Source organism: Ischnura elegans, chromosome X (genome assembly GCF_921293095.1).
Source record: "Ischnura elegans chromosome X, ioIscEleg1.1, whole genome shotgun sequence".
NCBI lineage: Eukaryota > Metazoa > Arthropoda > Insecta > Odonata > Coenagrionidae > Ischnura > Ischnura elegans.
In genome coordinates, this window is record NC_060259.1 from 76,682,637 (window position 1) to 76,696,698 (window position 14,062).

General features: G+C 41.0%; 1 protein-coding gene across 6 annotated transcripts in view; it reads right to left on the minus strand.

Annotated features, from left to right (window-relative positions):
• Window positions 1–14,062, minus strand: part of LOC124171566 — a 71,651-nt gene that overhangs the window by 15,787 nt on the left and 41,802 nt on the right. For all 6 annotated transcript variants that reach the window (XM_046550744.1, XM_046550741.1, XM_046550745.1 and 3 more), the window contains one exon: window positions 780–8,466. In XM_046550744.1, the coding sequence (XP_046406700.1) occupies window positions 780–8,466 (7,687 nt within the window). The remainder of the gene's footprint in view (window positions 1–779; window positions 8,467–14,062) is intronic.

The following is a 14,062-nucleotide window of genomic DNA, read 5'->3' on the forward strand; positions in this document are numbered from 1 at the left end:
GAAGTGGTGAGCCAAGCATCAGTGACGTCATCAACTTATCCATGACAGGGTTAAGTCAGTCTATTTTCCACCATGAATAGCTCAAGAAGTAAGCTACAAATTGAAAAACTTATTTTTCAAAATCCATCAAATTTAACAATGATAAAAAATTGGCAAATGAGCCCATTCAAAACTTCCCACATGATGGACCACTTTTGCCAGTCAATTCAATGTGGAATGAGTCACTTCCACTAGAAAATGAGGGAAGGGGATTACAACCAAATCCTTACAGTGATAGAACTGGAGTGCTGAGTGATGTTAACAGCTTTCCATTTAATTCCCCTCATTGGGTGAAGAGTTTCGATTGTTCCCTCAATCTGCCTTAAGAATTAGATGAAAAAACATGGATACTACGCACGCTTCTAGTCACGTTTTATCATTCATAAGGTTGGTTTTTCATTCTTCCTCAATAAACGATAAAATGATTAATTACCAATTAAAAATCATCAACACCTTTACCGAATGATTACACCTTATGATGAAAATGATGTGATCAATTTTTCCTAAACAAATAATTTCATATGCTTTTAACACATGTACATTATACTAAATGGATTTTTTAGTGTAATTTGAGTAATAGTGAATACCCTAGCACTAAACGAAGCATGAAAGCATGCAATGTGCTCCGTAGAGGCTAAAAATTAATGCTACAGCATGCAATAAGTTAACCTGAAAATAAAAAGCAATCAAAGCCATTAATTCTTCTTCAGCAACATACACATTAGAGCAGCACTCCTCACCTGCAGATACTGTTCCTCCCCCTTGACTGCCACTTGGCCTTCTGTTACAGTCACTTCCAACGCTTCTGCTGCAGACTTGTTGAACAGTACTACGTTGCTCTGTTACTCGCTCCACGTCTGCAGAGTTGTCTTTGGATACCATTGATGAGCCGACAGCAACACTCTGCTCAGGTTTGGATATCAATGAACCATCTTTACTTGATTCAGCAACAGTTCTACCAATAATTCCCATCATTCCCGGATTCCCAGGCACAAAACTATCCATAGTTTGTAAAGCAGTCTGACCATCATCCTTAGCACTCCTCTGCCCCACTTTGCCAGACAATGATGCATCCACTAACACAGTATCATGAAACTGGGGTGCAAGAACAGGTGAAGGGGAGTTCCTGGCAGATGTCTCTTCACAGACTCTCTTTGAAGATGGACTTATTGATGCATCTGATGAAATTTCATCTTTTATTTTGAACTTGGGCCTGAATTCACCTGACATAGATATCTGAAAGTCCACGTCAATTTTAACCATGGTAGGGCTAGCCCGAAGATCAGGATTGAGAGGAGCAATACTAGTAGGGCAGGTATCATCTAGGGGTTCTGTCTTACATCCCACAGAAGACATTCTTGTCACCACTGAGCCATCAGGTGAAATAGGCTCCCTTTTGATTAATTCTCTTTCAACTAAACTTTCTGTCTTACTCGGTGTCACTGAGGTATTTACTAACTCTTCTGATTCAACTTTGACAGTAACCAGGTCTGCATCTTGGTTTACACTTGTATTCACATCTTCCGAATCAGTCTCATCCTCTGCAGTGGATGTCCCAACACTTTCTTTACTGCTTTCAGGTGTCACTTGAACTGTCTTTAGGTTGGGAGGTAGGAATGAAGCAGTTGAGAGCGTATGGCTTCCAGGAGGCAAAACCACTGGAGGTTGAGCAGTCACTCCAGTGAGCGTCTGTGAGGAAATGCCACCAGCCACAGCCTGCATGACTGGTAGCTTCAACTGTTTAGCAGTACTGGAGGTACCAACCATAGTCAATGGGCTCATTTGGGGAGCAGACACGGAGGGACTAGACACTACGGTTTTATTGACACACATCTGTCTAACCACCAGAGCCCCTTGAACAGCCCCTGCACCCGTACTAACCTGAAGAGGTTTGGCACCAGCAACTGTGCCTGCTAGCATGGGAGATCCTCCAGCAACAGTCACTTGATGTACCCTAATAACTTTGGATCCCTTGGTTACTACAACAGGACGTCCTTGCATTGATGCAGTCAATCCCGATGCCACTGGGAACAGAACTTGGCGCACACTACCAGGTACATACAAAGGCAAAGCAGTAGCACTTCCAACAACCAAAGACTTTCCTGCAACAACAGCACCAGTGGATGATGGTGTGGTGTTACTAACTGAGGCTACTACTCCACTACCAGGCTCAGGAGTAACAGCTTCTGGAGGTGTAGTAGCTGAACTATTACTACCAGTAGTCTCAGTTCCACGTGAGGTTCTGTTCACTTCTCTTGGTTCACCAGATTCACCACTAAGTGCTCGGCGAATTTGAAATGTATGAGGACTTTCAAGGGCTGATGTGTCATCTGAATTAGAAGGAATTGTGGCAGGTGAATCATGAACTTGCGTCAACTGGGTAATTCCACTTGAGCTATCTTCACTGCCAGCAGTTCTAGGATCATCCCCACCAGGACTTGACTCTGATAAAACTGGTGGATGTCCAGATAGCCTTAATTTGGTTGGAGTGGACTTCTTCCGCTTTGAAGAGCCAATGGGGTTGATGGGAGGATTGGACCTTCTTCGTGGGGCTGGTTTATTGATCAGATCAGGAGAATTCTTCAACTGCTCTGCATACTGATCTAATATGGCATATATCCGTTGAGCAGTTTCTTCATCTTCTTGGGGCTTTTGCTGAGGTTTAGTGACTGGAGTAGTCTTCGAGGTAGTAGTTGGAGCAGCTTTCATAGATTTTGACTTGGAGCTTTTTGGCGAGGATTTTGGAGGAGTCTTGCCAGGAGTAGATGCAGGTGTAACATTAGGACTAGAAGAACTCTGCGAGGTAACACTTAGCGCAGGGGATGCCACGGGCTGGGAATAAGTGGTGACGACAACAACTGGCGTCGTGGATGATATGCGGGATGAAGCAATGCTACCCTGAATCCCAGATGTCTGGCTCCCAAAGTTTACACTGCTTCCCTTGGGTGAAGTGGTGGGTGGGGAAGAGGGAAAAGATTCCCTGGAAAATGATGTTGAGGGAGTGTTTGAACTATCGAAATCAGTTGAGTTGGTGGGAGTTGAGGTTTGCGACAGTAACAGCTGCTGGGTTAGGTCATTTGTAGTCTCATTTTCAGACTGAGGCAGCACGGATTTGCGTTCCTTCATCTGGGAAGTGTTCGTTACTTGCTCCAAAACTGACTCAAACTCCCTAAGCTGCTCTAAAGTCGTAGAGCTAACAGCTGGATGAATGGCATTGTGGGGGATCAAGTTACTGCTTGATTCAACCGTTGGTGACACATGAGATGTCACAGCAGTATTGTTAGTAGTACTGCAGAGAACAGATGGTACATGCCCAGAAATAGGTTGCTGAGACCTATGAGTACTTTGCAAAATAACAGCATGAGGTCCAACTGATGACACAGCATTTTCTTCCACAGGTATTTCAACCGTAGTTCTTGTGACGCGTGACTGAATAATACATCTCACATTCTCAGAGTTACTGATTCGAGAATCCTCTTGATCATTGGATGACTCCATCGAATCACTGCCACTTTCGTCTGAGCTACTTGAAACAAAGCTCTCAGACTTTCTATCTCTGATTCCACCTGATACATCAGAGGAAGCTGACGACACACTGGAGCAGTTTGCTGAAGCAATATTTCTAGCCAATGCACGATTCAGAAGCTCTGTCATTTTGCTTCTCAATAAGAGCTCCTTATCATTTAAACTTGCAGCCAATGACACCATACTGAGTTTCATGGGTATCGCTATTTGCTGCTGGCTAGTTTGGTGTGCTTCACATAATGCTGCAACTGCCTGAGCAGCTGTTACGAGGGGAATCTTCTGACTTAAAGGTGATGATTCTGCATTTAGAGCTGGACTTGAGCATACTACATGGGTAGAAGATGAAGGAGGGGGGAATTTAGATGCTGCTGAACCAGATCCAATTGTGGGATCTGACTGAGTAGCTACTGATGACACTGTCTGAATAGCACAAAGTACAGGAACTTGCTGAGACACTTCTGTGGATCCAGTTTTTACAGAAGCAGGAAGTGAAGTAGATGGAGATGACTCTATTGCACAATTTTTTGTAGGTGAAGAAATTTTAGTGTCACTAGTTTGCACACCCTTAGATAATACTGAGCCAGACACAGCTGGGGCATCCAATTTTTCAGCAGCCACCACTGAACCTTGATGTACACAACCAGGGCCACCTTGGATGTTAGCATTTGGAGTAACTACTGCAGAATCAACAGTGCCAGGTGAATTAGAAGAATAAATGGTCTTTCCAAATGCTTGCTGAAATTTAGGCAATGAAGCCACTTGACTAGCAGAAGATTTCATGACTTTCAGGAGTTGCTGCTTCCGGCCTGTACCAACCAATTTGGGAACCCCATCTTCCATTACTAAAATGCCACCTGTGTCCTCATTTACACTGCAAACACCAGTGCTGTGTACAATATCTTCAGTTTGAGAATCTTCATCAACCTTCTGGACTCTTGTATTTTTTATCTTCTCATCAGCACTAGACCTACAGCTTGGCAAAGAGGTCAGATTGAATGATTTAGCATCCTTTTTAGTAATGATATGCACTTTCTGTGCATCCAGAGATGCTCCAACCTGAAGACTGCGTTGCACTCCAAGATTTGCTGACAATGCATCTCCACCATCAGAACTCCTGACGGATTCAGCTCTCAAACTTGCCACAGTATCAAGATTGACACTTTTGACAAGAGGAATCTGAGTACCACTCATCAGCTGAGGAGGGCATTGGGGCAATCTTCTTAAAGGTGCAGCTAAAACACTGTCTCCATCAAGTCCAACAGGGGGCTGACCCACTCGCTGAATATGGGCAGTCACCGGAGTTCCACTGCTTACACTGCTGGTAATATTGGATGGCGTAAAATAACGTGTCTCCATTACCACCCCAGCTAAGGTCTCCTCCCCCGGCGCTGATGAACTGCTCAGAGTTGGTGGAGTGTGAGATGTTGCACTATCTGAACTGGTGACATTAAGGCGAGTAGATTGCCAACGCTCATCTGCACGTGTGAGAGATGATGGACCTGGTTCTCCTGTTCCTGAACTTCGCATGGGTGGTGATATTTGTACCCCCTGAGTAAAAGTTGACTTTTGCGATGCTGCATTAACAGGTACAGTCTGAACACCTTGAGTTGTTGTGATTTTTTGTGAGATAGCAGGGGTAGTTTGAACACCTTGAGTAGTAGTAACTTTTTGGGTAGTATTCACACTACCTGAACTGTTGGTAGCACTAGTGGTGTGTGGAGGGTTATGGGGGACCTGAATCACTTGCACTGTAGGTTCAGAAGGAGGAGGCACCATCATATCCAAAGAATTTAGACCAGGAACACTTCTTGCAAGGAGCTGACTATCCATCACTTGCGTAATCATTTCAAAGTCTGGTCTCAAGCCATCAAGTTTTTTAGAGACTCTCTGGTTTTTTGAAAAGTTGTTTTTCCTGCCAGAGGAAAATATGCATTTCTTTTCTCCAAGGCACTGGCTACCTTTTGAGATTCCACTCCCTTTCGTTGACTGCTGAGAATTTAAAGCGGTATTTTTAACAATAACTGGACTGAAGTTTTTAGATTTTATATAGTGGCTACTGACATCAGCACGGGTCAGTAATATTCTTGGGTTTAGGTTCAAAGTACTTAACATTGGGGCAAACTTAATGCCTTCATCATTAGCTTTTTCTTTTTTCTTACTTGAATCATTCGCTGACGAAAAGCAAATTCTATCCTGAAAAGGCTTAAGATGATTTGGCCTAAACATACGTAGGCTTTTTAGAGTCGAATCCTTCTCTCGCCTCTCTGTAGTATTATTTATATTGACACCTGCCGCTGAATATGACACATTGGAATACTGCTTGGAAGTCTGGTTCCTTCCATTTTCTTCCAATTCCGAAAAGATTGTCATAACCTCAGTGCTATCAGATGAAATTTCTCTTGGGCTATTACTCTTTTTACAAATTTCCTCGTTTACTATAAGCGTTATTTTAGATTTATTTTTCAGTCTTTTCTCCGCTATTCTCTTCACTAAAGGTATCTTTTTTCTTCTGCTATCAGGTACTTTACGTTTAGGTTGCTCTTTGTAACAGCCATCGCTACCTAGGCTCTCTGTTCGACTGTCTTGAGTTCCAGTATCAGAATCAGACATGGAAAGAGTTCTAAATGTTTGCTTCCTCCGGTTCTTTGCCTTCAGGTCTGAATCTGACTGGGAAGAAATTGGGCTGTTCAAACTAGCTTTCTGATTGTTAGAAATTCCAGAGGAGTCCGAATCACTTTCCCCATTACATTGCACTGGATTAGATTTCTTGTGGCTCGGTGAGTAAGTGAATTCGGAGTCTGAATGTTCACTGCCGACATCAGCCCACTGCTCATAACCTTTCTCTATCCCACTATACTCTTCTCGGCTATCACCAGCAACAGGCTTATCTTTGAACTGACTGTAGTCAATGTTGAGGTATTTCAACTCCTTGGTAACATTCCGCATGCCATCTCGATCTTTCAAATACCTTTCGCAAAGAGAGCTTAAATGACTCCAGTCAAGCATCCAACTCAGCATGTGCCATCGAGGGCCACTTAGTACAACAGCCAAATCATCACACAACTGACTAGTAAGACCCAATTTATCTGCATTAAGTACCTCGTTAGGAGCTGAGAGAACATCATAATTTAGTGGATTACTGCTTTCACTTAATTGACTGGGATGCTCCCCTACATCTACGTCATTAACTTTTTTTGTGTGCGTGCACAAGGAAGATTTACGATTCACTGTTCTGTTATTTGTATCTAGGTGAGGATGGCTACAGATTTTACAACATGATTCAATGTCCACACAAGATTTACTGTTTTCACTATAGGTCTGAGGGTTTTCATTGGCAGCCACTCCAGCTTCATCAAACTCGGAGTCGTTCCCATGAAATGCTTTGCATCTCTCGCGATGGACATTACTTGCAGACGCACAGGAATCTGCATTAATAGCTATATCTAAAGGGATCAAGGACTTAGATCTACCAACTTCTATATTACCCACTTCAGCTGACACCTCATGGGTCCCACTGGATGATCTGATAAGCCTGGCTTTTGACTCCTTAAAAAAATTATTATCTGATGAAGAACTACCATGCCTTGATCGTAGCCTTGATGTTGCAGACAAGTCCGAAAATTCCGTATCATCTAATGGAACATGTTCAGGAGAGGGAATGGAAGGTAATTGAGTTTCCAGTTGCTTCTCAGATGAAAACTTGGAGTCTTTATTTGGCCTCTTGGAAGGAGAAGTGGCTCTAAGGTCACTGCTTAGCACCAGTCGCGGGGGTTCATTCTCTGTACTTAGGGATTCTTCATGTAAGGAGTGATATGATTTACTTCTCCTGAGTCCACTAGAATCATTTCCTTTCTCACCACAGCCTATGCAGAAACACTTATTACCATACAATTTTGATTTAGTTGAACATCTTTTTGGAGTATCTGCAGAATGTAATTCAGAGGGTAATGAAGCATCATCCAATGACCTGTATATTGACCTACATTTGAGTCGCTTGGGTAATAGTTTCCGTGACAAAGATCCTTCAGCAACTCCGCTAGACCTGGAACGTTTACCAGAATCAGCATCACCACATGACAGATCATCTAAGGTTGTATTGGTTTCTGTTAGACTGCCCGACCTGGAACGAAGGGGCGTGCTACTGTCCATTGACAAATCCTTCTGGTATACAGTAGGGCTCACACTGGGTACACCGTTGGCATTGGGAATTCTGGTGTTGCTCAAACATGCTGCATTTGAAGATACATCTTCTTGACTAGGTAACCTGGAAACCTCCAAACAGCTCTCCCCCAAGTCTCGCCTTGCATTACTGACTTGAGAGTGCTCATTCCTATTTACAACCAGTTTGTTTTGCTGGCAATAATTTGATGGGTTAGATTCTTTACTTTTCACAGAAGTTGACTTAAACGATGTCTCACTCACTACCCGAGCAAACCTTGGAACATCACCACCACACAACTCAGATTGGTGTTTCTTGGGTATGCTTGATGACACAGGACTAACACTATACGACTCACATTCAACCACCTTCAGTTTTTTTCTGTATATTGATTTACATGTCCTCTGCTCCCTATACCTAATTAGAGTAATCTTAGTCTTTCGCTTCCTAGTAAAAACTGGTGAGCTACTTAATTTACCACTAGCTATGGCCATCTCTCTTAATTGCTGATAGGTCTTATCAGTTGGATACAACGAAAATGCCGTAAGCAAACACTCACGAGCTACATCAATTTTATCCTTGAGGATATCAGCAAGCTTGAGAAAACCATATGAGAGTCGCACTTCTATTTCTTTCACTTTTTCTTCATCCCCCACCACTTTCTGGTGCTCCAGCTCATTCATGTCCATAGCAAGCCCACGAACATACAGTTCTATACAGAGAGACTTTAAGCTGTACCCAAACTGAAAAAGAAAATTTTAACAAATTAATTAACACATTTTAGCCCAATTATCATTAACTAACAATATAATCAATTTGTAAAAATTAAGCCAAGTTTACACATTTTTTTTGTATTCTCCAAATGTGCCATAACTATACTCTCTTTTGAACGATATTGTTGGACTTTTTATCCCTGAGATGTACTTTGAAATTCCAATTTAGTGTAACAACAAAATGTTTATTCTGTGATTCATGTTTACAAACATGCCAATTTGAATACACAAAGAATTATTTGTGTAACTGATACCATTTCAACATTGATGAGAGAGCTAAGTGCATCCCATCAGAACTATGGACAAACAGCAAACAATACCAAAATAATTAGTTCCAAGTCCAAAATTAAAATTCCTGATGCACAAAAATAAGGCACATCATAGCTAACAGCATTGGAGAGGTAGACATTGCACACACTCATTTCTGCACCTTCTATTTCCAGAGGGGAGCACAAGGAGCAACTCTTTCAATGAAACAGTCATTGACCAGAGATGAAATTTTATCTGAAGAGAAAGTTGGGCTCAGTCCGACAAAAGCTTGAAGGTTCATGAGGACAAAAGAGTCCCTCAGCTACCCAAATTGTCATTCCCACTATCAAAACCACAAATGGTTAAGGTACTATCCATTAGGTAAATACAGTAAAACCTGAAGAAAGGTTTCGTGCTTTCCCGGCGAATGGACTTTGTAAAGAGTTCTCGGGATCGCCACCGGGTCAGGAACTCCATATCTGCCAAATTGGCAGATATGGAGTTCCTGACCCGGTGGCGATCCCGAGAACTCTTTACAAAAACAGTAAAACCTCTTTACATCGTAATGGAGGGGACCAAAATTTGGGTAATTTGATGTATGGAGGTTCACTATAGAGAGGTTTTAGTGGTAGGCACCATTTTTTCATATCCTTGGGAAATGAAAGGTGCTACTGTCTTTTAAGCCATTATATTAATATATTTAAACATATACGTATGCATAAGTGAATTTATATTTACAATTACACAAAGGTAAAAGTAAATTGTTCTAGAGGCCTTTTTAGAAAATAAATTAGTTAATGGGTTTGCTTAAAATTTTTTTCAAACTCTTTCGGAATAATGTTTTCAATTCCACAAGCACTTTTTAATGTCATTTTCACTATATATAAATCACTAGCTGTTTTCGTTAATGCCCTTTGACCTAAGAAATAATTCCCTGGTCTAAGGGTTGTAACTAATAGTGTTCGGAGGAAAGTACAATAGTTTTATATTTCTAAACATAATTTCTTCATCCTCGTATTTAACTGCCTGAGTTTTTTTATTTGAGCAGCCTAGGTATACAGTTTCTTCTGTTTTTCCTCAGCTGTTTAAAATAGATGTGAGGGTGAATGATGGTATTCCAAAGGTCACTGCCTTCTGCCTGTCCTCGTTGACGGCTAGGAAAATTGCCATTTATGTGGTAATGTCAAGCAGTTGCCTTCTTTTATTTCTCGAATCCATCATCAGCCTATGATTAATTAAGTAATTTTCATATTTTTTGGCAAATAATTGAAAATACTCCTTATAATATCTTTAAGAAAATTGATTTATCATTCTTATAACATGTGACTTGTTAAAGATTATAAAAAAATAAATAAACACGTGACTTCTGCAAAAAATAGACAAAAAATTGAGCGTAATTTTGAAAATTTTGTTGAATTCCCTTTCTCCTAAATACAATGCATGTAGCGTTCCGAAGAAAAATTCTGTCGAGAGCACACAGAAACGCTAGGTCTGCGAAGGGACGTGATTTCCCGGTGAGAATGCTGGGCGAACTACTTCAGAATGCGGCGGCTACGGTAAAAAATTTCATTGCCCTACCACGTATCAGCTAATTAGCTGTCTCCTTCACCTAACACTGTCGCGCATGGATTGATGTTTGTTCAGTATTGCTAGAAATTGACGTCCCGGACTCCCGATGGAAGAGTCGGATTTCACGGCATAAATACGCAGGCAAGACATATGACTGTCGCTAAGCGCAATAAATTTTAAACTACGATCGTTCACGAAAGCATCGAAAAAATTACCAAGGCGGTAGTAAGAAAGTGCTACACCGGGTAATATGGGAATGAAATAATTGCGAAACTGTATTTGATTTATTTCAAGTCGCGGAAAATTCATGAAATATTTTCATTTTAGAAGCGGAAGTAGAAATGCGGTCGAGTAATTCTGTCTCCATGGATGGAAGTGAAGTTAGTTGAAATATTTCCATCAGAAAGTGATTATAGGCTGCGCTGGTCGCCTCTTTTATTAACTGAACATAGTACGTAGGCACTTACAAGAAAATAAAGCCTTAATTAAAGGAAAGCGAGTGCTATCGCACGATTTTGACCATGATTCGAGAGAAAACAATGTGTTCTGTCTTCATTTACCGTCACTTAATATGATTAGGATAGTTGGATACCCTAACTATAGGTTAACGTGAAAATTATTAAAGGTGTATAAGAAAAAAATAAGCGTGAAACATTTATCGCTGAAAATGTCATTCCATGTAGGTAATCGCGGCTGCATTAATGGTCTCTAGTTGTCTCGGTACAATTTGCGGAGGTAGTTCGGCCGTCTCGGGGTGTCTTATTGGTACGATATATGGAGGTTTTACGAATTAAAGAGGTTCACTACATAGAGGTTTGCCTATAAATTTACATGTAAATCTGACGGGACCAGAGGGTTGGTACGAAGTATGGAGGTTTACGATGTAAAGAGGTTCACTACATAGAGGTTTTACTGTATCATTAGTTTATCATCACTGGATAACCTAAACACAAGCTATGCCTTTTAGGATTCCAAGGGCAAAATGGGCCCCGACAGATTTGTCCGGTTATGCATAAATAAATAATCAAATACAAATATAAACAGATAAGTAGTGAAGCATCAGGTCATCTTTGGATTCATTGATGACTGAACCAAAATGAGAAATACTAAGATGACTTGAGGAAAGGTCATAATATTATTTTAAGTAACACTACGATGGCAGTTGTACCATTTTTTGTTGAAGAAACAACTAAGATATTGAAAACAAGCCAAGGATTTACTCGTTTTGGAGAACAAATGTTGGTGACATTTCAGCTCCCTGCCCCCACCCTCACCTATCCCCTCCACTGAGGACAGTTATGGCATTTAGGTATGCTAGTCCTTGCTGAGGCCAGCGAGTCCCTCCTCTTGTCATGCTAGGTAGCTCTCGTTAGGATAGGGGGAAAAGCTTGACAATGCTTTGTCGCATCACAGTTCAGTGATTGCCACCCAGTATAGAAGTGACACCTCATGGCAAGCCCAGGAATGCAGTCTGTTTCGTGTGGCACAGAGGAACAGCATGAGGGCACAAGGACAATTCAAGATCTCTGAAGTAATGTGCTGTAGTTAATCAGTAACCCAAACTCCACTTCACTATGCAAAGGCATTGTGTGTTGACTTTCTTTCTTTTCCAAACTTTCAGGTTCGATAGGGTCGCAAACCCTGCATGTGAGAAGGGGCAGTCTCCACATCTGCCCTCTCAGGTGGACCAAATGGCATTGTATCCACTAAAAGTTATCTAGTGAAAGGAGATGCCTATTTTTGAGTTTTCTTTGAAACAATATCAGCTAAGCATTAAAAATTCTAACGACTTTGTGTAAGACAGCTATGACCGTGCACAAGTCACACCTTTCTCTACCTCATAATTTAACTTGAAAAGCAGTTGGGGTTCATCAGGTCAGCTGGTATCAACAGAGCTAGCATTTGTTCCTTTACCAAGAGTATCAATTCTGCTGTACCTCTGTAATGAATATTTTTTAAAGTAACTCCTGATTTAACCTGCTATTCGTTTATTCGTTCATTCGTCATTTGTTTGCTCCTATAAATACACTGCATGTCCTGACATTGGCTAACAGTGATCACATTATCTAAATCATCCTTCTATCAAAAACAATTAATAATAGAAAACAAGAATAATTGGGAATAATTACAGGGACTCCGAGTAATTAAGGTTGAGCTACAAGCAATCAACATTTGGGTAGGCAGGAGGATATAGAAAATGTGGTGGAAGTGGAAGAAAAGAATGGAAGGGGATGCACTTTGCATGCAGAAACTAAGTGCAAATGCTAATGGTTCACAAGGAGGAGAGAATACTGCAGTGAGAGATAATGAATAGCAAGTGGTTGAAGCAATTTAAAAATTCTACGCCCATGCCTCGAATAGCGCAATTTCGATGTATCACAAATTTGTTCCTCGGGAAAACATCGCAATGCAGTGTAGCCTAATCAAAAAACTTTAACGCTCTCATGATAAAAAGTGAACTTGTGCTAAGTACACACGAAATTCCTATCATTTTACGCATATTAATAGTATTGCTTGCCTCAAATCTTCTTTTGTGTTTATATATTAATCGAAATCCCTTGCTGTGCATTGGCCAAAAGCATTACTTGTCATTGGGTCCAGATAGCCGGCCTACCGAAGTAATTTTCTCGTCTCCTTAACAGAATGACAATAGTTAATTTAGATCATTAATTAAGCGTGGAGCTAGTGGAAATGAGTTTTTTTAAGCAATACAGTTTGAGACGTAATTTTTGCCGTCATTGGTTATTGGGCAATTGACTTCCAGAAGAGGGTCTATGCTTAAGCCTTCAAGGTCATCGGTATTCACGAGGGAGAAATGGAGCGCTGGCCAAGTTGCATATGAATAGCATCAACACATAAAAGGGTCCGCTATAGAGTCTCAAACACAATGGCTTCATTCCCTCCCACCAGTCGTACACCCTCTGCGTCTCAGGAATACAGTTCAGTAGTAGAAGGTGATTTCGATAGAGCCATACAGAGTAAAAACCAAGAGAATATGGCAAAAAATAGGAATGCGTATAGAAAAATCAAGAAGTCATCAAGAAAAACCATAAACCTAGAAGAGAAATTGAAAGAAGTCAATTGCTTTGAAAATGGAGAGCGTCAAAGCGATATTGCGCGGAAGTTTAAACTCACAATGCCTTATTCTGAATAAAGACGAAGTTGAAGTATCAATGACCTCAGCCGCACCAAATTCAACTAAGTGGTCAACACATACGGAAAGTTCATTGTGAATCTGTACAAAAAGACGAGAGTGGTAATAGCTCCGAGACATTTATTGAAAGCTCCGGTTGGTTTCAAAATTTTAAACGGCAAGCAGGTATTTTCAGTGCGGTGATATCAGGTGAATCTGAGTATTGATAGCACAGTCACCGCAACATTTTCTAATGAACTCCAAGCTGTGATTGAAAGTGGCTCCTTTCACCCTCAACTAGTTTTTAGTATTGACGAGATGATATTGTTTTGGAAAAGAATGCATTCACGTTCCTTCATAGTCAGGGAAGGAAAACCTGGGTCAGGTTTCAAGGCATTTAAAGACTGTTTCACGTAGCTGCTTAAGACTCAGAGGACTTCAAATTAAAATGATTTATCATTCATGAACTCCGCTAGCTATGAAATGGCATTCAAAGTAGCATTCGCCTGACATTTCAATGAGCTAGAATAGGGCCTGGGTGAAACAATAATTGTTTTTAGACTGGTTTGAAAAATCGTCAACTGCCGGCAATGCATTAAAAACCTTTGAGATAGC